Source organism: Marmota flaviventris, chromosome 12, assembly GCF_047511675.1.
Source record: "Marmota flaviventris isolate mMarFla1 chromosome 12, mMarFla1.hap1, whole genome shotgun sequence".
Taxonomy (NCBI): domain Eukaryota; kingdom Metazoa; phylum Chordata; class Mammalia; order Rodentia; family Sciuridae; genus Marmota; species Marmota flaviventris.
Window position 1 is genome coordinate 58,091,969 of NC_092509.1, and position 26,986 is coordinate 58,118,954.

The following is a 26,986-nucleotide window of genomic DNA, read 5'->3' on the forward strand; positions in this document are numbered from 1 at the left end:
CTTTGTTTTTATTTATTTATTTTTATGTGGTGCTGAGGACCGAACCCAGGGCCTTGCACACGCCAGGCGAGCGCTCTACCTCTGAGCCACAACCCCAGCCCTCAAGCACAGCTTCTTACAAAAACATGTCAGAGATTATTTAATATGAACTTAATTAGTTTGAATTTAGATTTGCTTATTTTTAAGTATGCATATCTTTAAAATGGCTTTTGAATATTATTTACAAAGTTAAAATGGCATTATTAAAATGAGTTGAATATGTGGAGTTGTGGGAAGACCACTGAAGTTCAAACCTATAATAGAATCAGTTCTATTGTTATGCCCTACCTTTAAATGAGTGAATGACCTCTTACTAGGGTTTTGTCCCCCATCCCTCCCTCATCTCTTAGGCTCTCAGTTTCCTTGTATTAATGCAAAATGAAGAATTTGATTAAATCAACAGTTTGTCATCCTAGGACCCCACCCCCGTTCAGCTGTACAAACTTTGCTCTCTATCTGTTCTATATGTTGATATTCAACACCTAATTGTTTTCCCTGCACCATTTGACTGCCTTTCATGCCATCTCTCAAATCTGTCTGGCTTCATATCATTGGCTAGTGCAGGTTCTCCATGAGAACACTTAAGAAAGGAGATGTGTGGGGGCTGGTTGTAGCTCAGAGGTAGAGCGCTTGCATAGTATGTGTGAGGCAGTGTGTTCGATTCTCAGCACCACATATAAATATAAATAAAGGTCCATCAACAACTTAAAAAAATAAAAAAATTTAAAAAAAAGGAGCTGTGTGGACAGTGGGAGTTGGGAATGTTAGGAAGGTAAGAAGGATGATACCTAAGTTGGAATGGAAGGAAGAGAAGATAGAGGAAGGAAATAGTGGGGAATGACATAAAGAATATGGAAAGGGAACATGTAAAATGTTAAATCAGTACAGCAATAGTGAATATGATATTAATACATATATTTCTGCATATTTAGGAAGATTCAGAGCCTGTAACTTCCAAGGCTTCTTCAACAAGCACACCTGGTAAGTTCAGGAAAGATATTTTAACCTTTATAAATTTTCCTCAAATATTACTTCCTAATTAAAAATATCCCCTTTCCCATGTTTGAACCAACTGACTGCTTGGTCACTAAGATGTTAAAGTTCTTTGTTTACACTTGAAAGCATTGACTTTTCTCTGCTTTTATAATCTCAGAAGCTGCTGTTGCTTTCTTTCTGGTAATGTGAGATCTGTTAAAACTCAACATTTTTCTCATAACTATCTTTGAAAGTTATTTTACACATCTCTGGGTATTGTCCACGATTTGAGTTACTTGCTAAAACAAGGAAAATACATTATTAGACAATGGGAATATTTTTAATAGTTCTTTAAGGTAAAAGTTAAGTGAGTAGACCTGCATTCTATTTCAGAATATTCTCAAATTGCAAAGGTTGTCATTTTAACCATTCATTTGGGTGTTGATAATCAAGAAAATAAAACTTCTAATTTGTAAGCTAAAAATTTTTTTAAGCTTTTGGGAAACATTTTTGAATACAGTAAAATTTCTGACATTGACAATTCTTGGACATGGCATATATTACTTAGAATATTAACAAAACATATTTTACTGGAAATACTTAGTGATATTCCATCCAAGATTCCCATCTTGGAGATTGTGACATACTTACTCATTCTTCTTTGTATTTGATCAGACTAAGAACTGGGCTCTTTGCCTCCTTAACTATTTTGGAATGAAGTAACAAATAAAATTGATAAATTAATATCTACAGTGGTCTATCAAAGTCATTTTAGAGAAACATCTACATTAATGCCTACATATTTTGATTTAGAGACTCCAGCTGCCTTTAGAATTTTATTTCTAAAACATACTTTTGTTTTTGTCTCATTTCTATTATTATCTCATTTTCATTATTCTTTTGTTATGTCTCATTATTTAGCAGTCTGCTGTTATAAATAAAAATTAATTATATGTACAGCTATTAAAACCACAAATAATTTAGAAGTAAATCATTCTTTAAAAGGTTAAAGAATCTTAGAAATATATGAGAGTTGTAAATTCTCTCCCCAGAAGGAAAGATCATTTTTATACAAATTTCCTCACAGTTTGAAAGTGTTCCTGATTCCCAGAACATTATCCATGGGCCCCAGCTTAAGGACTGTTCTTACCTAACATATATTTACTTATTTCAAAAATGAAAAATGAAAGCATGAATTTTTGTGTGTATTTGCATACATAGACAATGAATTCATTCAGAAGGGCTTGTGGCCTTTTTTTTCCCCTCTTGTTTCACTTAGTATTTTTAATTGGCATGTGTCAGACACTTCATAGGCGAAAAAGAACTGAAAGATAAAGACCTGGAGCACAGAAAACTCTAATCCAGTTGAGAAGATGAGCTATACTTAAGGAAAAGTTAATCTTTTATAACCATATGTTGAATATTAATATGTCAGAGAGGGAAGAGATTTTATGTGGCGCTATCTGGGCCATTGTTACATCGTAGAGTATTTGGTATGATTGAAAGTAGGGGAAGGAATGATATTTCAGGAAGTATGTCATGAACAGAGACATGGAGTCCAAGCTGAGCAAAAAGAGACCAGGAGATAGTAAATAGACTCACCTGTCTAGAATAGAGAATTCCTCTTGGACAAGTGAGTTGGAAACAAAAAGGTTGAGGATAAAGCTCAGGAATTAAGGCTTTATCCTACACATACTGGGTTAATGTATGATCAGTTGGAACTGTTTTCAGCACATAAATGGCACTTGTGAGTATTGTGATATAGAATCAGGAAAGACTGAGTCAGAGAAACCAATTGGGGAGCTCTGCCAGTGTTTCCAAAGACCCAGCCTAGGCTCTTCCTCCTGAAACACACCTAGAACCCCTTAAAGAAGATGGCCTTATTCCTCCCAGCCAGCTGAGCCTGTTTAAGATTAAAAAGAGGGTTCTTGTTTGGCTAATTGAGAAAGGACCTCAGACAGTGGTTAAAAAGCCACTGCATCTTACCTTCTTTGGAATTACTTTTCTTTCTACCTGCCTCTTTGGTGACACTGCCCTAATGAATGTTCCCCTCCCTGTTCAAGATGTACCTCATTTTTACTAAGGACTTCCCTCTTTTCACCTTTTGTGCTGATGTGTTAGATGTGTTTCTGATTCTGGCTGTCCTGGATACCATCTGATTATTTGATGTTCCCCAGCCAACTCAGGATCTTGCCACCACTGTGACAGTCATTGAGAGAATATGTTAACTGTTAGAATATAAAAGAAGAAATTAAAAAGTATTGTGAAAAAGGGAAGAGGGGTGATTAATTAATGAGTAACGCAAGATTGGTGATGATTTTACAATGCCCAGATGCCTGCATGTAGCAGAAATCTAGAATCAAAAGCCATTCTTCATGAAAGAGTTCTCATTTAGTTTTGCACATAAATGTATTTTTAAGAGACTATGTAAAAGATGCCTAAAAGAATGCAGAAGCCAGTTGAGCAGCTACATTGGAACTCAGAGCAGTTTTATGGTTAAAACTATACAGCAAGATCACAATTCATCTATAGACTTGATTTTCACATGGCTCAAATGCCTTTCTTCCACGACAAGATCCCACTTCTCATTTTATCCATTCATCCACTGAAACCAATGACAGCATCAGAGAGTAAGCCAAATTAGAAAAAAGTTCAAAGCACCATAGCCAGCCAATCAGTGAATTCACTACCTAGTGTCTTATAATGAGAGCTTAGAGTGAGTTTACTTATATTTAACTGAATTATCTGTTAAGTTCAAAGAATTGATTAAGAATGAAGGAAATATAATAGAATTGTATGATTCTGAAATTTATTTTGAGTTTCTTAAAATTTTTTACCAAGAGGACTGTTTGGATTTATGAACTGCTGAAGTACAGAAACACATTACAGATTATGTTTTTGTTTTATTATTGGCACTAAAAATAGATTAAAATAGTGTAGATACTATCTCATTCTAATTAAAATTTTCATCTTTCTGATGACATGTTTATTAGAGAAACTTCTTACCATTTGGTGTATAGAACTCTATAATATTTAGATTTTATAATCTTAGATTCTTCTAGAGAAATGTCTGCTTATTAATTTTTCCTTATTTTAAGGTCTGAAACTGCATGTTAGAATTCTTATTTATTTAAATTAATGTTTAGAATTTAAATAACATTTATCTACAGTCTATATAAACAGGATGGTATTTCAGTATTTTATTGTTTCACAGTAACTCTGGAAAGCGCATAAAGTGTTTAGAGTAACATTTGTTCCTTTCTTTTGAAGAACCAACCAGAAAACCTTGGGAAAGGACAAATACAATGAATGGTAGCAAGTCACCTGTTATCTCCAGGTATCAATTTTTTTTCTAAGTTTTATATTACATGTGTATCTAAAAAGAAGGAAATACAGTTTTTCTATTGAAAGAATTATAGATTAGAAATTTCACAAAAGGAGCACATAAAATAGTCGTAATTCATTTATTATTGGACAGCCACTGAGCCCAATGTATTTTTACTAGTGAGTGCCTGATAAATTTTACCCTGTATTTATTAACCAGTTGGTCTGAAATTTTAAGAATAGTTTTATCCCTCCCAATTTATTTTGAAAAATTAAAACTATGGAAAACTTGAAAGTATGTTACAGTAAATACTCATATAGTCATCACATGTTAACATTTTGCCACATTCATCTTAACTATATACATATTCATACTTTTTTTCCTTCTGAATAGTTTAAAAGCAAATTGCAAATAAGTGCTGCTTCACCCTAAATATTTTAGCTTTTCTGAAGAATCAGGACTTATCCTTTGTAACCAGAGTTGTACCATTACAACTCCAAGAAATTTAACATTGAACAATAATATCTAATATAATATACATTCACATTTCCCCATTAGTCTGAATGACATCCTTCAAAGGGTTTTTTTTTTTTTAAGAACCTTTTGTATTTTAAACTGATAACCAGCTAGAGATAAAAGACTGTAGTTTATAACAGTAGAATAAAACTTAAAACTTTGAATTTATGAAATAGAAATTTGCTCTTTCTGTTGAAATTTCTAATCATAATCAAGTTACAAAGATAGTGCCCAGAAACTACCATGGGGGCAGAGTCAAAGCAAAGTATTTCCTAGCTAGCATACTTGATTATCAAGGCTGAATTTAAGTCATAGGTCTTAAACATAGATGAAATTTTTTCTTGGTTTATGAAACAGTTTAAAAGGCTCATATGTTTCCCAGACCGAAAAAAAAAAAGATATGTATTTAGAGACTAAAGAAACTGTTTAACTTTTCTTTCTGAGCTACCTATCTTATTTTTGCCTCATGAAAAGCAAACTTGACTCTAATTATAGAAATCTATTAAAGAATAGTAAGTACAAAGATAGACTTCATAGTATCGCAAACCTGCTCTGTGTTGTCCTAAATTTGGATTTGGCTTTTGTTTGTTTTTTTCTGCTGGCAGCAAAGAAGATTTGGTGATGACACAATTATTTAAGCTCCACAAAGAACCCAAGCCTTTTTGAATGTATAAAAGCTTTTGGTTTGTAATAACTGAAAGATGGTTATATTTAAGTTCAGAAGAAAATGAAGGGAATTGCTTTTGGTCAACATATTTTTTCAGTAGAACAGAACTGAAGTGACCTTCTTATCATATCTCTAATAGTTATACTTTTTCTTCAGTAGAACATTAGGAAGCCTGATTTTTCAAGTATATAACAGAGTACCGGGCTGTGATGGCCATTTGTCCTTTGAAGATCTAAATTGTGACAGGAAAGAGTCCTTTCCTTTTTTTTTTTTGTCATTACCCTGCATTTCTACTTCATTGCTTCATTGACAGGAATCAGATAAGTGAGTTTATTTAAAATTAAGCCTGAGTTGATGGTGAAAGTTGTATCTTGGAAGGGACATGAAAGAGAGGTGCTCCAAATGGAATAAGATCTTTGATTTGTTTGGTCTCATTTAGTGAAGAAAAAATGTTCTTGGAAAGATTTTTTTTTTCTCCAGACTTTTAAAGGAAGTTAAAGTGCTTTAAAGGTCACCATTTTGAAAGCATTTTTTATATGGATTAGTTGAATCTTGCTAATCATATTTCAACTCCATTAGATGCTTTCCCTCCCAACCTGTACCAAAACAGAAATTCTGATACACTTGAGTATTTTCTGACCTCTCTTGTACTGCTCTTTTTTTTTTTAATATTTTTTGAGTTATAGATAGACACAACACATTTGTTTATTTTATGTGGTACTGAGGATTGAACCCAGTGCCTCACAAATGCCAAGCAAGCGCTCTACCACTGAGCCACAATCCCAGCCCCTCTTGTACTACTTTTGATAGGTTATATATTTCTACCATTTATGTCATAAAGTTTCACTAAAAACAATTTTAAACTTTAGATTTTAAAAATCTGTTTAAAAAGTGAAGAATTATATTGCCTTTTTAAGTTATCTCCCCTCTTCCCCTCTACTTTTTTTTTAGTTGTAGGTGGACATGGTACCTTTATTTTTTATTTTTTGGATGTTGATGGACCATTATTTTATAGATTTATTATTTATATGCAGTGCTGAGAATCGAACCCAGTGTCTCACACATGCTAGGCAAGCAAAGCACTCTCCCACTGAGCTACAACCCCAGCCCAACCTTTATTTATTTATTTTTTTTGATAATTTATTTTTATGTGGTGCTGAGGATCCAATCCAGTGCCTCACACATGCTAGGCAAGCACACTACCACTGAGCTATAACCACAGCCCTTCCCTCTTCTTTTTAAAAGCAAATACCTTGTCTGTTTTATGTTTATGAATCTAATCCTTGCCTTGTAGTGAAAGTACTCATTTGTCTTTGTAATATCCATGTGAATGTTATGGTAGGATGAGTTAAGTAATAATGAGGTGCTGCATTATGCTGAATTTATTAAATGAAGATGTCAGCATAATAAAAGCAAGAAGGTTTTTTAAAATGTTTCAAACTATGACTAGAACATAACATTGCAAAGTTTGTGAATTATTTCTATGGTTTTAATTTGAGAACTTACTGATCTTGGGGCTAGGGGTGTGGCTTGGTGGCAGAGTGCTTGCCTGGCATGGGCAAGACCCTGGGTTCAATTCTCAGCAACACACACATAAAAAGAACCTTACTGATCCTTGTATTCACAATGGGGAAAAAAGTTCCTTATGTATCTGAGTACAATTTTGTCACAAGCCATAATGATTTTAAGTCTGTTAGTTAATATTCACTGTAATAAAATTTTCTTTGTGTTTTAATACTCGTTGAGTAATTGGTAAGTTTTACTATGCCTACGGCCTACAAAAGTGCTACTGTGTAATAATTTTAAAAATTTTTTCTGTAATTGTCAAGTAAATGGTATCCTCACATAAGTAAAATAAGTCTCAACATATCTTTTTTTAATTGAAGAAAACAATTATTTTAAGGATAACAGATTCCTTTAATTCTTGTTCCGTTTGCTATAACTAAAAAACCTGTAAAGCATTAACATCATGAGGATTATTTTTTTTTAAAGTTCTATTATATATTCCTTTAAATGGTTTTCCCCTCCATAGACGGGATTCTCCAAGGAAAAATCAGATTGTTTTTGACAACAGGTCCTATGATTCATTACACAGGTATCATCCTGCTGTGACTTTGTGGTTTGAGACTTTTAAATAACATGTTCAGGATAGGGCTGAGCTTTTTCTACCTGGATTGGTAATCACCACAAGAAGGATATTCAGGAAGATTGAGTCTCTCATTTTTAGCTTTATTTTGAAAACTTCAATAAAAACAAAAACCTGCCATTACTTTGAAGTCAGACTAGGGTAAATATAAAATGGTAAACAACAGAAATAACTAGAATGGAAATCTAAGGCCATATATATTGTCTAGGTTGTTCATGATTATGAGACAGGCTTTTAAAGCGTGGAAAAGAAGATCTTGTGCTGGTTGTTACTAGAACACAGGACAATATTATAGCCACAGTTCTGGATATTCTTTGAGAAAAATCTGTTTCCTAGATACTGTTATAGTAAATCATCTTTAATAACTTAACCTAATATCCTGAGCTGATTCTTTTCTAGGATGTGCCTATTATGCCATTTTTTAATGAAGAAAACTTAAAAGATATGAATCATTCAGGGCTGGGAGGGGGATATGTAGCTTGCATGCATGCATGTGTACACACACAAAAGGATTAAGTGTGGGGAGATAAAACATCTGTTTCTTTCTCAATTAAAAATTTTGACAATGAGCTGTGGCTGTGGCTCAGTGGGTAGAGCGTTACCTCACACGCATGAGGCTCTGGCTTCAATCCTCAGCACCACATAAAAATAAATAAATACATAAAGATAGAAAAATAATAATAAATAATAAAAATTTTGACAATGAAACCAAGCACTTTTTCGCTGTTTATAGAACTTGGCAGAATGGGAATTTACTGTGGTACAGTTATTTTATAGGCAGGTGTCTAGAGTCAACACTCTTCATTAAACAATACAATCCTCTGAGAAACCCTTGTATTTTGTTATTAATTATGTTGAAGACATGGGTTAAGAAAACATTAAATATATTCATGTTGTCATATGCATCTGTTTTGTAAAATACACATTAAGTTTACTGAAAAACATGAATTGAATAGTATACAGAGGGAGTGCTTATGATTAGGAGTTCTGTAATCAGACTCTGATTAAATTCCTATCTGCTATATACTATTTTCATGCTATGATGATCAATATTTGAAACTTAGTTTTGTCATCTAAAACTCCATAAAATGTTTATATTGCAGTAATAAAATAGTTTTTCCTGCTTTATACTGAGGTAGAGTAATTGTTCTGAATAAAATATTTATTTATTAAGAAAATTTGCTAGAAATATAGTGTTTAACAATGAAATCTTCTCACTTCTTTCACACATAGTACACATAGTAATGTTGAAAAACCTTTTTTTAAAAAAGTGGTGATTACGTCTTTCCTTCAGTATGAAAAGTTCCCCCCTTGAGTTAATTCTCATGGTGGTGGTGGTGATGGATTGCATGTTAGCATGAATTAAATTTTATAAAAATTGCATGTTTCTACAATTGTTTATAACACTTATAATTTTTTACTTGTTTAGAAATAGGATATATTTACAGCATACTGCTCAGTCATGTAGCATATTATAGCTGTTCACATGAATTTTGGAGATATTATATAGCTTCAGAGAAAATAGCTAGTTAGTTATGCTACTTAAATATGATTAAAAACAAAACAATAATTAGTAATTTAATTCTGGAGAGCAGGAATAGATAGCACGAGTACATAGAATGCAGTTTATCAACCTTCAAGCATATTTAGTAGGAGGCTAGGTATGGTGACATATACCTATAATCCCAGTGATTGAGGAGCCTAAGACAGTATGATTGTAAGTTCAATTCCAGTATCATCAACTTGGTGAGGCCCTAAGCAATTTAATGAGACCCTGTCTCAAAATACAAGATAAAAAGAACTGGGCATAGCTCGGTGGCAAAGTGTTCCTGGGTTCAATTCCCAATATTAAAAAAAAAAAAAAAGAAGAAGAAGAATATTTACTAGAGTTGACTGCACAGAAATATTAGAACTTACATACTGTGGGGCCAGGGATATAGCTCAGTTGGTAGAGTACTTGCCTTGCATGAACAAGGCCCTGGGTTCAATCCCTAGCACCACAAAAAAAAAAACAAAAAACTTACATACTGTGAATCTCAGTAAATCTTAAATGACTGTGGAATTAAGTTGTCTCTTTCACATAATAAGAAGGTATATCTTCACAAGAGGAAAGGAAATATTTCATACAAATCTTCTTATCCTCTTCAGTGCCTACCTCACTGCTTGTTGGATAACATTATCAGAAAGTTATTATTTTCCTTTGTTCATATAAGCAGATACCTAATACCTGTTCATAATGACATTTTAAGCAGTACTATGTTTGGGTATTAAAATAAATTAACCCAGTATTTTGTTTTCATGAGCAATGCCTATGGGCATTATATTTTATGAATTATGAAATTATAACATTGAAAAAGTCATACATATTGGGTCTCAGTTCAGATTTCTAATGTTGGAACTCTCCAAAATTGAAGATACATGTGGTTTAATGAATGGTCTCGAATTATATTGACTTATGATTCTTAGAGATTGGCCACTTCTGTGCTAAACCAGAAAATAAAGGAGAACTTCAGGTCTTCCACTGAGAATTTTTCTCTTATTGCCAGTATTGGAGAGGGAGGCATGACTGATTTATTTGGTGTTGAAACATTTGCTTAAAATATGCCTAATCTCTAAGACTTGTCATGTAAAATTTTTAATAGAAGCTTAAGTTTTTTTAAGTGTGTAATTATTATTGATTATTAGCTTCTATCATTTCCTTGTTGAGTTTTTTTTTTTTTAAACCATGTAAGTTTTTAGAAGTATTTAGTCTGAAACAGCATTCAAATTGATGTCTCTATAAAAACCTTATAGGGAAATAGCCACATAGCCAATTAGATATGAATGTACTGCTAATCTTATTATCATTCTTTCAACATTCTTGTTTGTTTTAATGCTAGAAATGGAATAAAGTGAGGGCTGGGGAATATAGCTCAGTTGGTAGAGTGCTTGCTTTGCATGCACAAAGCCACAGGTTCAATCCCCAGCACCACAAAAAAAAAAAAAAAAAAAAAAAGATACAAAGAAATCATGCTTACTAAAATGTTTTCTTCCTGCAAACTGAGGCATAGAATTTGTAAACAGATGTGTATTACAGTAAATATTCAAGTTTTTGTATTTTTCTTTTTATTGATTAATGTAAAAAAGTAAAAAATATTGGTTTTCTATTCTAATCAGTCCCATGATTTTGACACTTAACTTTTTAACAAAATGTGTTTTATTTAAGAAATGTGTTTAAATCTGGTGTTGGGTTGGTAAAGTTACAATTATTTATGAGCTCATAGAATCATAAGTGTGGTTTAACCTATCCTGGAAATTACATTTGTACAGACCAAAATCCACACCCTCGTCACAGCCCAGTGCCAATGGAGTCCAGACAGAAGGACTCGACTATGACAGACTGAAGCAGGTGGGTGCTTTCCTTTACTTGGACTGGTTTCTTTTTAAAAGATACCTTGTATGTGTAAGTGCATTGTGTGCAATTGTAAGAAAATCATGGGCTTCTACTTCCCCTTACCATTTTGGGGAAAATGGGCTCAACAAATCTCAGTTTGGTAAGAATGTGAGGAGATAAGCACTCTCGTATACTTCTGCTTTTTAAGAGGCACTTTGGGGAAGCAACTCAAAAGCCATTGACTCTAGCAATTTCATGTCAAGGAATTTATGCAAAGTATTGTGAGAGTATACAGGTAACAAAACAAATGTGTGCAGTTATCTCAGTTTTTTAAAAGAAAAAGATATTGTTTATACTTTGAATACATAGTGCACTATATTTAATACCTATATACTCAGGAAGGAGTAACAGGTGATGAGATTGCAAGTTTTAACGTCTTATTTCTAAGAGATGAAATAATGTTTTTAGATAAACCTAATTTTTGGACTGAAAAGCTATTTGAAATGTTAAATTTTATGTAATTTGAAAGAAAAGCATGTGGTCATTGATAATCAAGACCTTGTTTTGCTTTATATTAAGTGTGTCTTTCATTTCTTGAAAATGCTTTAACATTGAGCATTTGCACACGTTTGAACATATGGTAAATTCTTAAATTACCTGAAGTAATGGAGTAGAAAAAGGGAATAGATTGAATTTGAGGGATTATTTGAAGTTTAATCTGAATAAGTATATCTATTAGCTCACATTAATAACCATTGTGTCTCGGTTTCATTGCTATTTTATAATTGACAAATTTTTTCATTAATGAATCTTAACAGAGCAGTTTAATTTTTCCTAAAGTATGCAATGTTAAAGTTACATAATTTAAAACTAATCCTTTCAAAGATAGTTGTTTTTCACCAATTTAGCTTCAGATCCACAGTTCTTGAAGAAGTATCCAGGACATCCCTGTTAAAACAGAAATATAATGTAGACCACATACATATTTTAAGTTTTTCTAGTAATATTTTTAAAATGGTGAAATTAATGTTTTACTTGACCTGATGTATTTGAAATAAGCTCATTTCAATATATTGTTAATATATTTGAAATTCTATTGTTATTTCACATTATCTTATTCATACTAAGTCTTTGAACTCTGATTCATATCATTTGAACTAGCCACTTTCAAGTGCTCAGGAGCTATGTGTGGCTGGTGCCTTCTGTGTTATATGGTGTGGGTCCAGCAGGGTTCTGTCCATCTTTATCTCTGCTTCATTAAGCCAGCCCCTGAAAAATCCTAAATGCCCTCCAAAAGAATTCTAGATTCTTTGAAGTCTTGCTTGGCAGCTATGGTGATTCCTAAGAAATCCCCATACTTAACACCAGGTAATCAATATTTGCCAAGAGCCGATTGTCCAGTAACATCCTCCTCCTTGAAACTTCTTTTATATATTATCTTTCAGACTTCTACCAGAGGACTGTTGTCTTTTCTAAAAACTATTTGAATCATACTTTTCACTGGATAACAAAATAGTTATTTTAGTTTTAGAAAGCATTCTATTTCATATCTTGCTAGGCTAGAATAAGCAAAGATTGGGAAAGGAGAAATATTAAAACAAAATTTACCAAAGTTGGACTCTGGAAACAAAAAATGGCTCATCCCATTTTTTAACATTCTTAAGATTTTATATGAATAAGAAACCTTTTAGTAGTAATTTCTCTCCCCCAACCTGGTGTTTTTCTCTAATATTTTAGGACATTTTAGATGAAATGAGAAAAGAATTAACAAAGCTAAAAGAAGAGCTCATTGATGGTAAGTCTCTGAGTAAATTTGCTACCTCTTTAAAATATTAAGAAGAGCTGTGTTTAAGAAAATGCAAATAAAGAAAATTTTTATTACTTAAAGATAATAACTTTATCATAGTATCCAGCTCTTTGTTTGGCTTAGGATGTCAGGAGGAGCTCTCCAGCTTATAATGGAAATTATTTCTAAAAATAAGGATAAACAAGATCCTTAGTTGCAAATGTTGTCTGTTATTTGAAAAACTGGATGGGAAAATTTTTTCTTTAGGTTACTTCTACTCATGTATCCCACTGTCCTCTTGATGTTGAGCCCACAGAATTGGGTTTTTGGTTTCTTTTTTGTATACAAAAAGGGAAATAAATAAATGTATACACTTTAAGAATTAGAATCATCTTTATAATAAGACAAAGATCTAGATAATGAAAGCTGCAAAAATCAATGTATTGACAAGCACAGTGCTGCATGCCTGTAATCCCAACAGCTCAGGAGGCTGAGGCAGGACGGATCTCTGGAGTTCAGAGCCAGCCTCAGCAACTTAGTGAGGCCCTAAGCAACTCAGTGAGACCCTGTCTCTAAATAAAATACAAAATAGGGCTGGGGAGATGTGGCTCGCTGATTAAATGCCCCTGGGTTCAACACCTAGTACCCCCCCCCCCCCAAAAAAAAAAAATCAGTGTACTTGAATACAATCCTTAAAATTTCTTAAGAATTAGTAACTCAGGCTGGGGTTGTGGCTCAGTGGTAGAACACTCGCCTAGCACGTGTGAGGCACTGGGTTTGATCCTCAGCACCATGTAAAAATGAAATAAAGATATTGTGTGTATTTACTTTCAATCCTTTTTCTTTCCAGCAATCAGGCAGGAACTGAGCAAGTCAAATACTGCATAGAGAAGCAAACTAAGGAGAGATACAGAACTTTTTAATCTGGAGAGAAAAAGAAAAATTTCCTAGAATCCCCCTACTTTTCCCTCCCCCTCCCCCCAACCCCACAATGATTTTATGAGCTATAAGAAGAAAATGGAGACAACCAGTCAGAAGGAGGGAGAAACCGACATCCTCTGAAAGCCTTCAGATATTATGACTGGCGATCAGTTATTTCCCTCCCAGTTTGCTGCTTTTTTCTGACCTTTACCACAGGATGGAAGAGAGTCGTATATGAGTTCCTGTTAACGGTTATGCAGAAAATACTAAGCTCGTCAGGCAAGATCACCATGCATTGAAATATTTTCATGTTGAGATAAAACTGCACATTTTCCACATTGCTAAAATAAAGAAGAGAAAGGCTTATGAAGTTTTTTTTCGCCCCCTAGAGAGTGCTGATGAAGAATTTAGCAAGTTCTGCTATTGTATTGTAAATGTTTCTCAGGTTTGTCTTCCTATCATATTTGATATTCCATGAATAATGAGATCAGCCCTGTGTAGGTTAAGATCATAAACTGGAACAAATGAAATTATATTTGCTTTCAAAGGGTGATATTTGTCAGAAAGTGTCCTAAAAATGATTGGTCCAGCTTGAGGAATTTTAGAATGATAGGAAGTCTCTCAAGTTAGCCTTCATGCAATTTTGTAGTTTAAAACATAAAATTCATCCAGAATTTAAAGATTTAGATGCCTTCCTAAATTGTTACAATGCTTTACCAAATCTATGACTTCTACATAACACAAACCAGTGGTCAAATGTAAAACAATATACTGTAGATTTACTGTAGGTTTTCAACCTTTTTTAGATTTATGCATGTGGACATTTTTATAATGTACTTACAGTCACCACAATGTTAGCTTTTTTAATTGCAAACAGTAATGCATGTCACACTAATATGTAGTGGCCTTTTCAAGGCTGAGTCCCAGGGAAAACATTTTGTAGAATATAGGGAAATGGGAGGAAGGGAAGGAATAATTTTTTATTTGAAGTTAATTTCTGCACTATCTTTTTTCTCAATTACCTGCATGAATAATAATGAGGAATATTTTGTGACTTTAATTGGTAAATATGTTAACAAAACCAAGTACTTAACCTTTTACATCATGTCTTCAGCTATTTGTATTTTAACCGGTAATTTCAATGGTCTGAAACATGATACTGAGTTTCACATTAATTAAATCTTATTGTGGAACTCAAAGAGTTTGATCACTGAATTTGGCAGTTATTAATACCTAGGTACCCCTGCAGTGATACAGGTGTTCAGGTACATGATCCTGATGATGCAGCTGCCTTTGAATTTTGTTATGTTGAAATACAAGAAATAACAATGATGGCAGCAATTAAGGTCACAGAAACCATTAGCTAAAGGGAAACCATTGAAGAGTTCTGCAGTTTTCTTTTTTAACAAAGTGAGACTTCGGTGGTGGGAAGGAGTAAGATACTTTATTATCACCCTGTGTTGGGTGTGGGTGGGTGTGCGCTTGCGTGCAGTGTGTGTGTGTGATCCACTCCCTTCTCTTTGAAACTGGTAAGATTAAAATAGGGCAGAAATCCTATATGTTACAATTACAGATTTCTGGAAAATTTAGGAAATCAACCATTCTCCAGGCTCTCCATCTTATGCTTGAGTTGTTATGTGCCATAATTGCTTTTAATTCTCTTATAATCAAATCTTACACTAAAATTCGGAAGAAATAATCCACCTTCATCTGCTTTCTAGATTTTGTACATCTCAGTTCTAAGACAAAGCTTATTGATAGCATAATTTTCTACACTCTGCAGATTTGCAGTTGTTACCACTACAAAAAAGTTTGAGGGAATTTTTTCCTTGTTAAAATAGTTTCTATTTCTGTAGAAACTTCATTTTTAGATTAAATTGTGATGGGTGAGCTATCATAATTCAAGAGTAAACAGGTCTTTTTTCTATCAAGTATTCATTGTCATGTGATAGTAGTAAAGGCATTAAAGATGCAGCAAGCTTATAAATTACTATTCTCTAAAGGAAATAGGAGGCATTTTCATCTTTATTATTGTTCTTTTAGACACTTTGATAATATAAATGTTTATGTCCCCTATTAAATCTGGTCAGAAATCACTTTTGATTTTGTTGGGTAAGTTAAATAGTCTATAGTGGGTAGAGTACTGAGTACAAGTGGTCCAAAGTAAGATTAAAAAACTAAAATAAAATGCTAAATCTTAAAAGAAACTGGTTTATGCACTAAACGTTTTGTGCCTTGGTCTAATATTAACATGATGTCTGTGTAAAATGACAAAAAAGAACCAGTGTTGAATCATGCTATATTCTCCATCATTGTGCATTATCCCAGACTGCTAAATGTGTTCCTTCCAAGACGTTTGAACTACTCTACACTTTTGCTGTCATATATGACAGTTCTGTTGTTGTTAGAGATTTCAGTAATTAAAATGGGAAACAGAAGCTTAAGGTATTTTCCTAATCAAAACTATGTCCTTGGAACCACATTGTTATGATGGGTTTTGTGCTCTTATACATTGGATGTCTTAAGCTGAGTACAGTTTAGGGATCCCTTCTAATTACAGGAAGGTACTGCTTTCCTCAACACTGTGATCTGACCTGTGACAAATCTGTACTATACACTATGTAAATGGCTAACAAGTCAATTGCAAACAAACTGAATGTACAAATCTTAGTGCTGGTGCTGAAATCTCTTCAGAATAGTCATCGTGATTTAAAAGTTTGTTTAAAAATTTGCAAGCATCAATGTCAATCAAAACTGAAGATGAAACACTAATGAATGTTGATTTTTCATGCTCTAGGTGTACTTCCTTTTTAGATTTTTTCAGTTCTCTGCTGTTTTTACCATAACTGTTTCATTTAAATTTCCTACGTGCTAACTTCATTTTGTGCGATTGAAATAAAATTGCAGTACATACATGTTGCTCGTTTGTGACAGTTAGATGATCTTCTGAAATAATTTGTTAGTTCTAAAATATAAGTTACCCTGAATGTAAAAAAGGAAAAAAAAAACAAAAACCTAAGAGTCCAAGATTTCACTACTTAAAGTTTACATATCACTATTTCTGTATGTTATTGTTGTTTGAAGATTTCATAAAAGTCAGAAATACTAAATAATGAATACAAAGGGAATGTATGACAATGTATTTACTTTTTGTTTGAAATAACTGTTGGGTGTCCCTATTTGTCTTATTTTCTCAGTACAATTTGACAGTGTCACAGTTGAGGTTATAAATGTTTGGTTCTACTCCATGTTCAACATTGTGGGCAGATACTTTGATTCATTTGTACATTAAAATTTTTTCTTTGTGTCATTTGCAAGTTAAAAGACATTGGTAAAGGGCATTATTAAGTAATTTTAAATGTAGTAAAATCTATATCTGTATTGTTTATTCTATATGCTGGTTTCTCAAACTAGTTTTGCATATATAACCAGCAGTAATTTTGTCTATTATAATAAGTATTAATTTTGAGTTCCATTTTAAAATTATGTCTTCACTAGAAAGTTGCCCTTTTATCAGACCCCAGTCGTTTCCCACCTTCCCCCCATGCCCCTGTTATCTTCTCCTCTTTTGTGGACTGCACGTTCCTATTATTCATTTACATTTGTAATCATTAGGGAGCCCACTGTTTTAAAAATACCATTTTTCTCTCGGTCCCATCTCAAGTTTGTGCTTCTTTTTGTGTAAGAATGTTTTCTATAAACTAAATTAACTTTACATTCAAAAATTAAGCAACACGTGCTAACCTTTTAAATTTGCCTAGTTGCAGTTTTTTTGTCTCCTAAGTTTTATATATAACAGTGCCATTGGGAAGAATTGGCCTTTCTATGAAACACGGTTTACAAAGGTTTGCTAAAGGAGCTCTTTAATTCATTCTATGGCTATCATAACTTTATAGCCTCATTACCCTTAAATTCTACTATGTGCTGTCCTAATTCCTTTGTGCAGCTATTAAAAAAAAAAAGAAACAAACAAATTCACTTTACAAAAGAAATTTACTCCAGCATTGACTTCCAAAGTCCAAATCTGATCCTAGTTGTACCATTTTGTTTTTAATAGATTAGTTAGTATCTGTGCATCCCCTTAAAGCTCTGAGAAATGAGAAAAGGATCCTAAAAGTATATTGAAATTACTGATATTTAATACCTCTGACTCTTCACCGAAGCCATTTATTATTTATAAGTTAGACATGTTTGATGTCAAAACTTGATATATTTATAAGAAATCTCTGTGACTAAGTGAACAAAAATTTTCTAGGTTCCTTTGATTACATAAAGACAGAGGACATTTACTTTTAAGAAGTTTTTTTTGTTGTTGTTGTTGTTGTTGTTTTTTTTTTTTTTTTTTTTTTTTTTGATTAAGAGGCTCAACCTCTCAGGAAAAGCCATTTATTTAAGCCAAGCATTGTGTGTAGTCTGTAATGCAAATTTTGTTTACTCCCTGTGATCTCATAATTTTTGAGATGTAAAGAGATTTTTTTTTTAATACAGCATTGGAAAAAATAAAAGCTCCAAATTTTATAGTATAAAATTGACTTAAAAAAAAAAGAAAGCAAAGATTCTGCAGTAAATCTAGTTTGGTAATAGTCACCATCAGTGGAACATTAAAGGTCAAGCCTTGAAAGAGGAAAAATGAGCCCTTTGGAAATAGAAAATTTGAAAACTGCTGAAGTATGAACTATGTAAACTTACATGTCTTCCTAAATCATTTATAAGTAACAGACATTGTGAAAGGGTAATAAAATGACTGGGTCATGATGACTTAGCTAGTTTTAAGAATTTGCCACATTTATTGGTTCTTTCTTTTTTTAGTGGTGCATGGTGATTGAAACCAGGGCCATGTACATGGGAGGCAATCACTCTACCAACTGAGCTATGTTCCCATCCCTTATTGGTTATTTCTGTTGACATCTGAAGGAACTGATATTGATACATGTGAAAAACATGGAAAGGAAAAGATTACTTTTCAATTATTACATTTCTGTTGCACAAAAACTTTCTAAACTCAATGGTTGGGATCACAGAAGGCACATCATAGGCCTTGAGTTCTTGCTGTAAACATGCAAAATAAACACTGAAACCTTAGCCTAATGTTTGAACCAAGGATAAGTCACTGAGTGGCACCCTAGTTTTTTTTTCTTTCTTTCTTTTTTTTTTTTTTTGAAACATATTGAATAATCAGAACATAGTTGGAGTCTCTGGAAGCTTCCAATGTAGAACTCAGGATTACTGAGTTCTACAGAAAGAAAACCCAGAACCCAAGTAAGATAACAGGAGAGAACAACCTACCTCAGTTGTGCTCTCTTCCCTACTAGTTGGAAAACTCAGAATACATTAGTGAACTTGTCACTTAATTCAGACTTTCCTCAACAAAAATTAAGTTCTGAGGATACAGCTTTCAATTTTAATAAAAATTATTAGAAGCTTTTGTATCTCATTAGCCAGGTTTGTTAAATTGTATTTGTAACAAAAATCTGTGTATAGGTGACAGCTTCATCATTTGTTATGTTGTAAATCTGATTTCACTATTTCCCTTAAAGTCTTTGAAAGATTTCTTTAACAGAAGATGACAAAACTCTAAAATACATATTTTTTAAAAATGCACTAATACAGGCGATTACATAATAAGTAATGGGTTGTTTTGTTTGGTGTTAGTCAATAGTTGTTTTTCCAAGAAGTCTTAGAATATATAGAAGATCGTGTGATTTTGAACTTTGTATTGTATAGGAAGTAGCATTTAAATGAAAACTACATTGATTGAGGGATATTTAGTACTCCATAAGGTCCAAAAGTTTCCATTTAAATTGACAGAAACTCCAAATAGGTTCTTGGTTTACCTTTAAAATGTGCTCTAGGCCTGGTGGATGTAGCTCGGTGGTAGAATGCTTACATAGCATGTACAAGGCCTGGGGTGCCATCCTTAGCATCGTCTTTTCTCTCTCTTATGAAATAAGTATGTCACAGAGGCTTTTAAAATTTTTTGTTCTTGCCAGGCGCGGTGGTGCACGCCTGTAATCTCAATGGCTCAGGAGGCTGAGACAGGAAGATGACGAATTGAAAGCCAGTCTCAGCAACAGCAAGGCACTAAGCAACTCAGTGAGACCCTGCCTCTAAATAAAACACAAAGTAGGGCAAGGGATGTGTCTGAGGTTGAGTGCCCTGGAGTTCAATCCTCAGTTGTGGTGGTGGTGGTTGGTTGTTCTCTAATGAACACCTGCTGTTCACAATCTTTAGTTGCATCTATGGATCATCTTTAGACTGCCCCATGTGGGGGCTGGAGTTGTGGCTCAGTAGTAAAGTACTTGCCAACATGTGTGAGGCACTGGGTTCAATTCAAGTCTCAGCACCACCTGTCAATAAAATAAAGGTCCATCAACAACTAATAAAAATATTTAATAATTAAAAAAACCTACCCACCCACTCCCTGCAACTTTAAAGGCATCTTCAAAATTTTTCAAGTCATTTCAGGGGAGAAATATCAGCTAAGATTTTCATCACCACAGCCTGGTTGAACCCAGGTGCAGACTTAGTTTGTTCTGCTGACTAAGGCATTAGGTGTTTTACCATAAAGTCAGGTTTGTCTGCTCTGGGGGCAGATTAACCCAACATTGTCATTGCAAACCTCATCTGATTGCTGCTAGTTGTGAAGCCTCCCCAGTGCCAGTAATTGGGCACTTGAGAGAAGTCAAGTGTGAAATTGTGCAGACCTGAGCTTCTCATCAGCTGCTCTTGGAGTATTGGTTTTAGGCACTGAGTTTGCAGCTAACATTTCCAGGGAGAATAGTAGTTTATCTGGGTATTTAGGAAGGGTTAGATATTTAAGAGAAAGCCATATTAAAATCTAGGTATCGTTTCCTTTCTACTTACTTACTAAAGGGGTAAGAGTTGCAAGCCTCAGCCAGTAGTTGACAATTTGGTTTCCCTACTGTAGACTCTGTGCCTCATTGTAACCTAAAATTGCAAAAGTGAAATTTGGAGATATTTGTGCCTCACTTGAAATAACTGTGAGAAAACATGGTAAAAACTTACACCCTAGGTATGAATAAGGAAAAGTTAATGGATGATCAGTCTGAGGTTAGTGTGGTGTAAGTGTTAGTGACATGTTTTTCCTCTTGGCATCATCATTCATGTGCTATGACAGGTTGAAATCCAGCCATCTGCTTGGTAGCTTCTGTGGAGGCAACATTCAGGAAGGCCAGTCTCAGTGATATAATGGAATCACATCAGACCCAACTGGGATATGTCAGTGACAGTCCTTTGGACTCTATAATTGAGGTATTTCTAAGTTAGCAGACTTTGCAGAGTTGGTTGGAATGCAGTAGCTGTCCTTTCCTTTCTTGGAGAGAATGCACTTCAGTGGCTTTCAAGTCCCCTGAACTTGCTGTATTGTTTATTCTCTCACTGCCATTTTTGAGTGGAAAAAAAGGGACATTACTTCCCCCTCTCCACCTTTCTTATTTATATTTTAGTATGTAAATTCTATTCCTTCCTGCTTCCTTTTTTTTTTTTTTTTTTTTTGAACCCAGAATACACTGTTAAAGTAATTTCATGACAGAGAAACCTTTTGATGCCATTTGAGTGCTCTGAGCCTTACTTCTTAAGTAAATGGATAAAACTAGAGCAAAGTCAGAGACTGAAATAGAAGGTTTGGTATTATAAAAGATGGATTCTGTTTGATAAGTTCTTTTACTGTGTGTGTGTGTGTGTGTGTGTGTGTGTGTGTTTGGAATCCAGTTCTTGTTAGAAATAAGAAGACATGGTCTTCGTGGTGTGTTTGTCAGGGAGAGTCAAGTGTTTTCTAACAAAAGTGAGCTAGGAAGAAAACTCTATCTTGAGACATCTGTAGTTGCTGCAAAACATTTCTATAAAATCAATTTAATACATGTTTTCATAGCTTTTCTTTCAAGGAAGTGTCTGCAGTCTAATAGAAACATGCTGACAGTCTCTCGTCTATATGGTATGCTATGAGCAGAGCAGAATTTCAGGCAGAAATTTCACTGATGACTTGTAGTTCAAAGTTTTCTGTTTCCTCCCACAAGGAGGCTTCAAAACCCTCTGTTTGACCTAAATAGGAGCTAGTTCCATTGTGCTTTCTGCTGACCCTGGGGGTGGAAGTAAGGGCCAGAATGAGCATGTGAATAAATGGCAGGAAAGCTTTGTTGGTGTTTTTTGTTTTGTTTTTGTTTTTGGTATGTCAGACAGCAAATTTTATTCAGTTTACAAAATTATTAAAAGGATTGAAGAAGCAAAAAAAAATGGTGTAAAAGAGATTTCCTATAATTGTAGGGAGTAATTATAGGGAGTTATTGTCACACCTTGGACTGAAGGAACACGATAGAAGATTTTAGTTATCTAGTGCCCAGGCAAGCTGGTCATCAAAGCTGCTGAATTAGAACCTCTGGCATCACTTTGTGGAACTCAATGCATGGCCATCACCCCAAATTATACTAACCTAAGAATCAATCTATTGAGCTTGTCCTCCATGACATTTGTTTTAGCTTTTTTTGCTACTGTGACCCAACACCTGACAATACTTAGAAGAAGAAAAGTTTAAAAATATGGCGCCTCACAGTTTCAGAGATCTCAGTCCATAGATAGCCGACTCCATTCCTCAGGGCTTGGGAGAGGCAGAACATTCCTGCTAGAAGGGTGTGGTAGGTCAGCACATGACCACAAAAAGCAGATATTTTTGTTTTTTGAGTGATGAGGGAGTCCGTGATGATCCTTAGAACTGTATCCAGTCTCCATTGTGAGTTTTAGAATGTTAAATACATTTTCTTTTCACACCTACCAAGTTGATAGACCAAAAACATACACTGAAATAGCACAAAAGATAAAATTTAAAGGGGATTTTTCTCATGGTCCAAATGGTGGTGAGAGCCCATGACTTTGATAATATACACTGGAATTGGAATCAAATCTCATTTACTGCAAATTTTAGAACTAGAAATGTGCATTTATGTCCTTAAAAAATTATGCAGAGCTCTTTGTTAAAGATGATAAGCAATTTGCAGCCCTTGAACTGGGACTTTAAAATCAGGAAGAGAGCCTCTGCAAGTGGCATGCACTGAAATCCCATTCTAAAAGTTAAGGTAGACTCAAATGTATACCAACTATTTTAATTATGAACCATTTAGAGTAAAAACTTCTGGGTGTCGTATCTCATGGAATCTGTGAATTACAGACCTTGCTGAATTCATGAGAAAGAAAACTGGTTGCAACTGGTTTAAGTCAACATGTTAAAAATTTCTACATGATTGACTCAAATGATTTGAAAGTCCAAATAAAACATGATATCGTTGTCAGGAAACATCATCTTCTAAGCTTGTTATCTGCTTTTATGAAGGGAAAGTGGAAGAGAGAGTGAGATATGAAGCCAAAGTAGGATCAGACAGCACCTGAGTTTTGCACCAAAGTTTCAAATGTGAATAAACAAAAAGGAGGACCATTTGTAAGCCAACCTAGGAGGACTTGCCAGAAAGTAGCAGCCCCTGCTACACAATACAGTGCCTTCAAAATGATGCTCTGTGTGAATTGCATGCAATTTCATGTAACCCTGAAGTGTAACCTGTATGTGCATGATCTGTCTAGAATGTGTAAAGTTAAGATTCAGCAGAAAGGGGCCTAGCTCTGTCACTGATGGGTCAGTGAGCCTGCTGAAGTCGTTGGACTTGATGTGACTTGGGTCTGAACCCTCACACCCCTGAGTCTGCATTAAACAACCTTGTTGAAATTCGATTCATCTCTCCCTTTCAACTTTCCTACTTTGCAGCTTTGCTGGTTTTAACTGCTTCATTCTTCTGCTTCTTGGTATCCTTTCTTCTTTTGAAATAAAAAGACTAAATACTTAATTCAAAGGAGATCTGTGTTTATTTTACCAAAAGTACATGACATGAAAAAAAAAAAAAAAAGAATTCTGTGTTCTGTTTCCTTGATTGTTATTCTGCTCAGTTCTAAAAGCTGGAGGAGCTTGCTATCCCCGTCCTTCTATGTTCCCACCCTTCAGGAAGGAGGGTGTTGAACAATCTGCCTTTGTTTCCTGGAGTGCTGGGCTTACCCCTAACAAGGTTGCCAGAAACCCGGTGATGTCTTCACTGGAGGCATTCTAAGGTCATGGTACAGGCTGTAAGGAGCAACTATTGATAGATCAAAGATTCCCTGGGACTACCAAATACCTGTGTTTATTGGGGTCAAGTGTATTGAGTTTGTAACTTAGGACTGGCACCCTTGCAGAACCACTCAGTGGTGTTTGGGGTTAGAGAGCTGAAGGTATACGGAAGCCTTCGTGTTCTAGTTTGTTTCCTTCCTGTTCCTCGCTGGCTTTCCTGAGTGGCCAGCTGCTTTCAGCTAAGAGCATTGAGAATTGGTTTATGAGGAGCCAGTATGTTAGTATAAAGGATGTTATCATTTTAATGGCCACACTTTAATTTCTGCACAATGTCTTTGTTTTCGTTTGCTGAAGTCAGGGATGGAAAGAAGGCTCAGGTCCTTTTGTAGACCTAGAGTCATTTCAAGTTGTTTCCATTAGCCTCCTTTCTACATATTTGGATATGTTAGTCAGCTTTCCAGCATGGTGACAAAATGCCTGAAATCATCAAAGGAAGAAAGGCTTATTTGGAGTCAGATGTTTCAGTCTATGGCCACTTGGCCTTGCTGGGGGCCTCTGGCAGCCCAGTACGTCGTGATGGGAGCACATGGGAGAGGAGGCCTGTTGACTTCATTGTGACTGGGAGCACAGAAGTGACAAGGGTCCCAACATCCTCTAAGGGCACACTCCAGTGACCTAACTTAACTTTCACTAGGCCCATCTCTTACGGGTTCTACCATGGGCTGGGATTGGGGCTTAGTGGCCGAAACATGGCTTCAAAAATATGAGGCACTGGGTTTGATCCTTGGCACCACATCAGAATGAGTAAATAAAGGCATTGTGTCCATCTACTACTAAAAAAGTATTAAAAAAACGTTCTGTTTACTAACCGCCACTGGCTGGGGACCAAGCCTGGAACATGGGCCTTTGGGGAACATTCCATATCCAAACCACAGCACAAAATATCTATCTTTACTTCAAAGACAGATATTTTGTGCTGTGGTTTGGATATGGAATGTTCCCCAAAGGCCCATGTGCTTGAAAAGGTGCCCCAAGATACACAGTCCCACAAGGGACTGTGGGAGAAAGCACTTTGACCTTGCAAACAGGAGCTCACCCTGAGCCTTCTGTTGTCTTTGATGCTTTTCACTCCAGACTCAATCCCATTGTCTGTAGCAGAGGTTGTATTTGAGAACTGATGAGAAGATGCGTGAGGCCCCTCCAGTCTAAATAAGACACTCTCCTTGGAGCTCATTGGCATGAAGTTGGATTTCCTAAGATGCTGCACTAGTGTTCCTAAGACACAAGGTCTCAGTGGCTGCCGCAGGATGGGCCAAGGTGTAGGCTGCCAGGCAGAATAGGCACTGAGTTCTGGGACTTTGGCTTCAGCATTTGTTTTCTCAGCTGTGAAGTGAAGTATTTGGGTGTTCACAGGTGGTTTCAGGTAACTGAGGGCTACCTGGCTGAGGGTCCCTAACACAGGTAACCTGAGCCATTGGTGACATTATTACAGCACTCTTAGGACAGCCTGTCACCTCAATGAGAACTGTACACCCCAGGTACAGAGAGGTCACGTGGGCAAAATTCAAGGCTCCTCTCTCAGGTTAAGGGAACTACGAATTCATCATGTCTCCATGGTCAGGGGGCTGTCATAGCAGAGAGCATTGGCTGAGGGGTAAAGGAGGGTTGAACTGCTTTGTAAAGCCACTCTTGTGGCAAAAGGAGGCATTGAAAATCTATTAGAAGCTGTTTTCATATCACTGGAAATAACGAGTGTGATTATCGTTCTTGGATGACTATAGTCATAAATTCTCACCCCTCCCCCAGTGAATCTGAGGAGCTGGGGAGCCACCTGTGATGTGTAACTCAGTGTTAGGCCTCTCCTGTGTGCTCCTGAGACTGGTTGGAACCTTGCACACACAGTTCTGTCATAACCCACTGGGAGCGTGAGGTGAGAGCAGGTCACCACTAGCTGGGACAGATGTGTCCCTGTTGACAGGCCACCAGAACCCCATGAAAGGGTACTAACAGGAGTCTCCACAGCCAGTGCTGCCCATCATATTTTGGTGTGTATTCTCCCTAAACTTTTTTTTAATATTATTTTTAGTTATAGGTGGATACAATGTCCTTATTTTATGTGGTGCTGAGGATCGAACCCAGTGCCTCACGTAAATGCTAGGTGAGAGCTCTACCCCTGAGCCACAACCTGGGCCCCTCCCTAAAATTTCAACTGGAGTTAAACCTATAGACACATATGTGCACACACATACACACAAAGCTCACTGACTTGACCACATACACCATTTGACTAGCACCCAGGTAATATACAACCTTGTGAAGACCCCAAACGCTCCAGCCACTGTCCATGGCTGGCAGGTTACCCTTCTGAATTCTAACCCCATGCTTGCCTGCTTTTGTCCTTTTTATAGATGAAACGATGCCTGTTTGTGTTTGGCATCTCTCCCTCAGTACAGATTCATCCATGATGTGTAGTGGTGGGTTGTCCATTCTCATTGTGATTTAGTGGTTCCCAGCTTGGGGCTATTATGGATAGTGTTGCTATGAATATTCCAGTCAGTGTCTCTGGTGAACATATGGAGGCCTTTCTTCTGGGAATGTAACTAGGAATAGACTTGGTGGGCCACAGCAGATGCCCATTTCAGTTCTAGTGGGCACCTTCCCACTCTTCAGAGACACTCCACCAGTGTTGGGAAGCCACTTACAGCACGCGGCAGCCCCCTTCTGTGATTGGCCTATGACCAACAGGAGACATCAAATGAGAGAACTGAACCTGTCACACCTCTAATGGCATTCTTGTTCTGTGTCCCTGAAACACAGAAGTAAGTTTCTAACACAGTTTCCTTTCCTTCTCACCAACAGTACGACTCATGACTTGTGTCTACATTTATTATAAAGAATTTGCTTTGGGGCTGGGGTTGTGGCTCAGCGGTAGAGCTCTTGCCTAGCATGTGTGAGGCCCTGGGTTCGATCCTCAGCACCACATAAAAAAATGAAATAAAGGTATTGTGTCCAACTACAACTGAAACAATATATATATATATAAAAAGAATTTGCTTCAATAAGATGAGTTTCTTGCCAGGCACGGTGGTGCACACCTGTAATACCAGTGGCTCAGGAGGCTGAGGCAGAAGGG

The 26,986-nt window shown here is 35.6% G+C and overlaps 1 protein-coding gene across 5 annotated transcripts in view; it reads left to right on the forward strand.

Annotated features, from left to right (window-relative positions):
* LOC114107345 (protein enabled homolog) overlaps positions 1 to 17,722 on the forward strand; it is a 152,140-nt gene extending 134,418 nt beyond the window's left edge. For 4 of the 5 annotated variants that reach the window (XM_071600022.1, XM_071600024.1, XM_071600025.1 and 1 more), the window contains 5 exons: positions 972 to 1,020; positions 4,285 to 4,351; positions 10,978 to 11,056; positions 12,779 to 12,836; positions 13,678 to 17,722. In XM_071600022.1, the coding sequence (XP_071456123.1) occupies positions 972 to 1,020; positions 4,285 to 4,351; positions 10,978 to 11,056; positions 12,779 to 12,836; positions 13,678 to 13,715 (291 nt within the window). In that variant the 3' untranslated portion in view covers positions 13,716 to 17,722. Of the gene's footprint in view, positions 1 to 971; positions 1,021 to 4,284; positions 4,352 to 7,554; positions 7,618 to 10,977; positions 11,057 to 12,778; positions 12,837 to 13,677 lie in introns of all 5 variants that reach the window. The other variant, XM_071600026.1, reaches the window with a different exon arrangement.
* Positions 17,723 to 26,986: the final 9,264 nt, after the last annotated feature.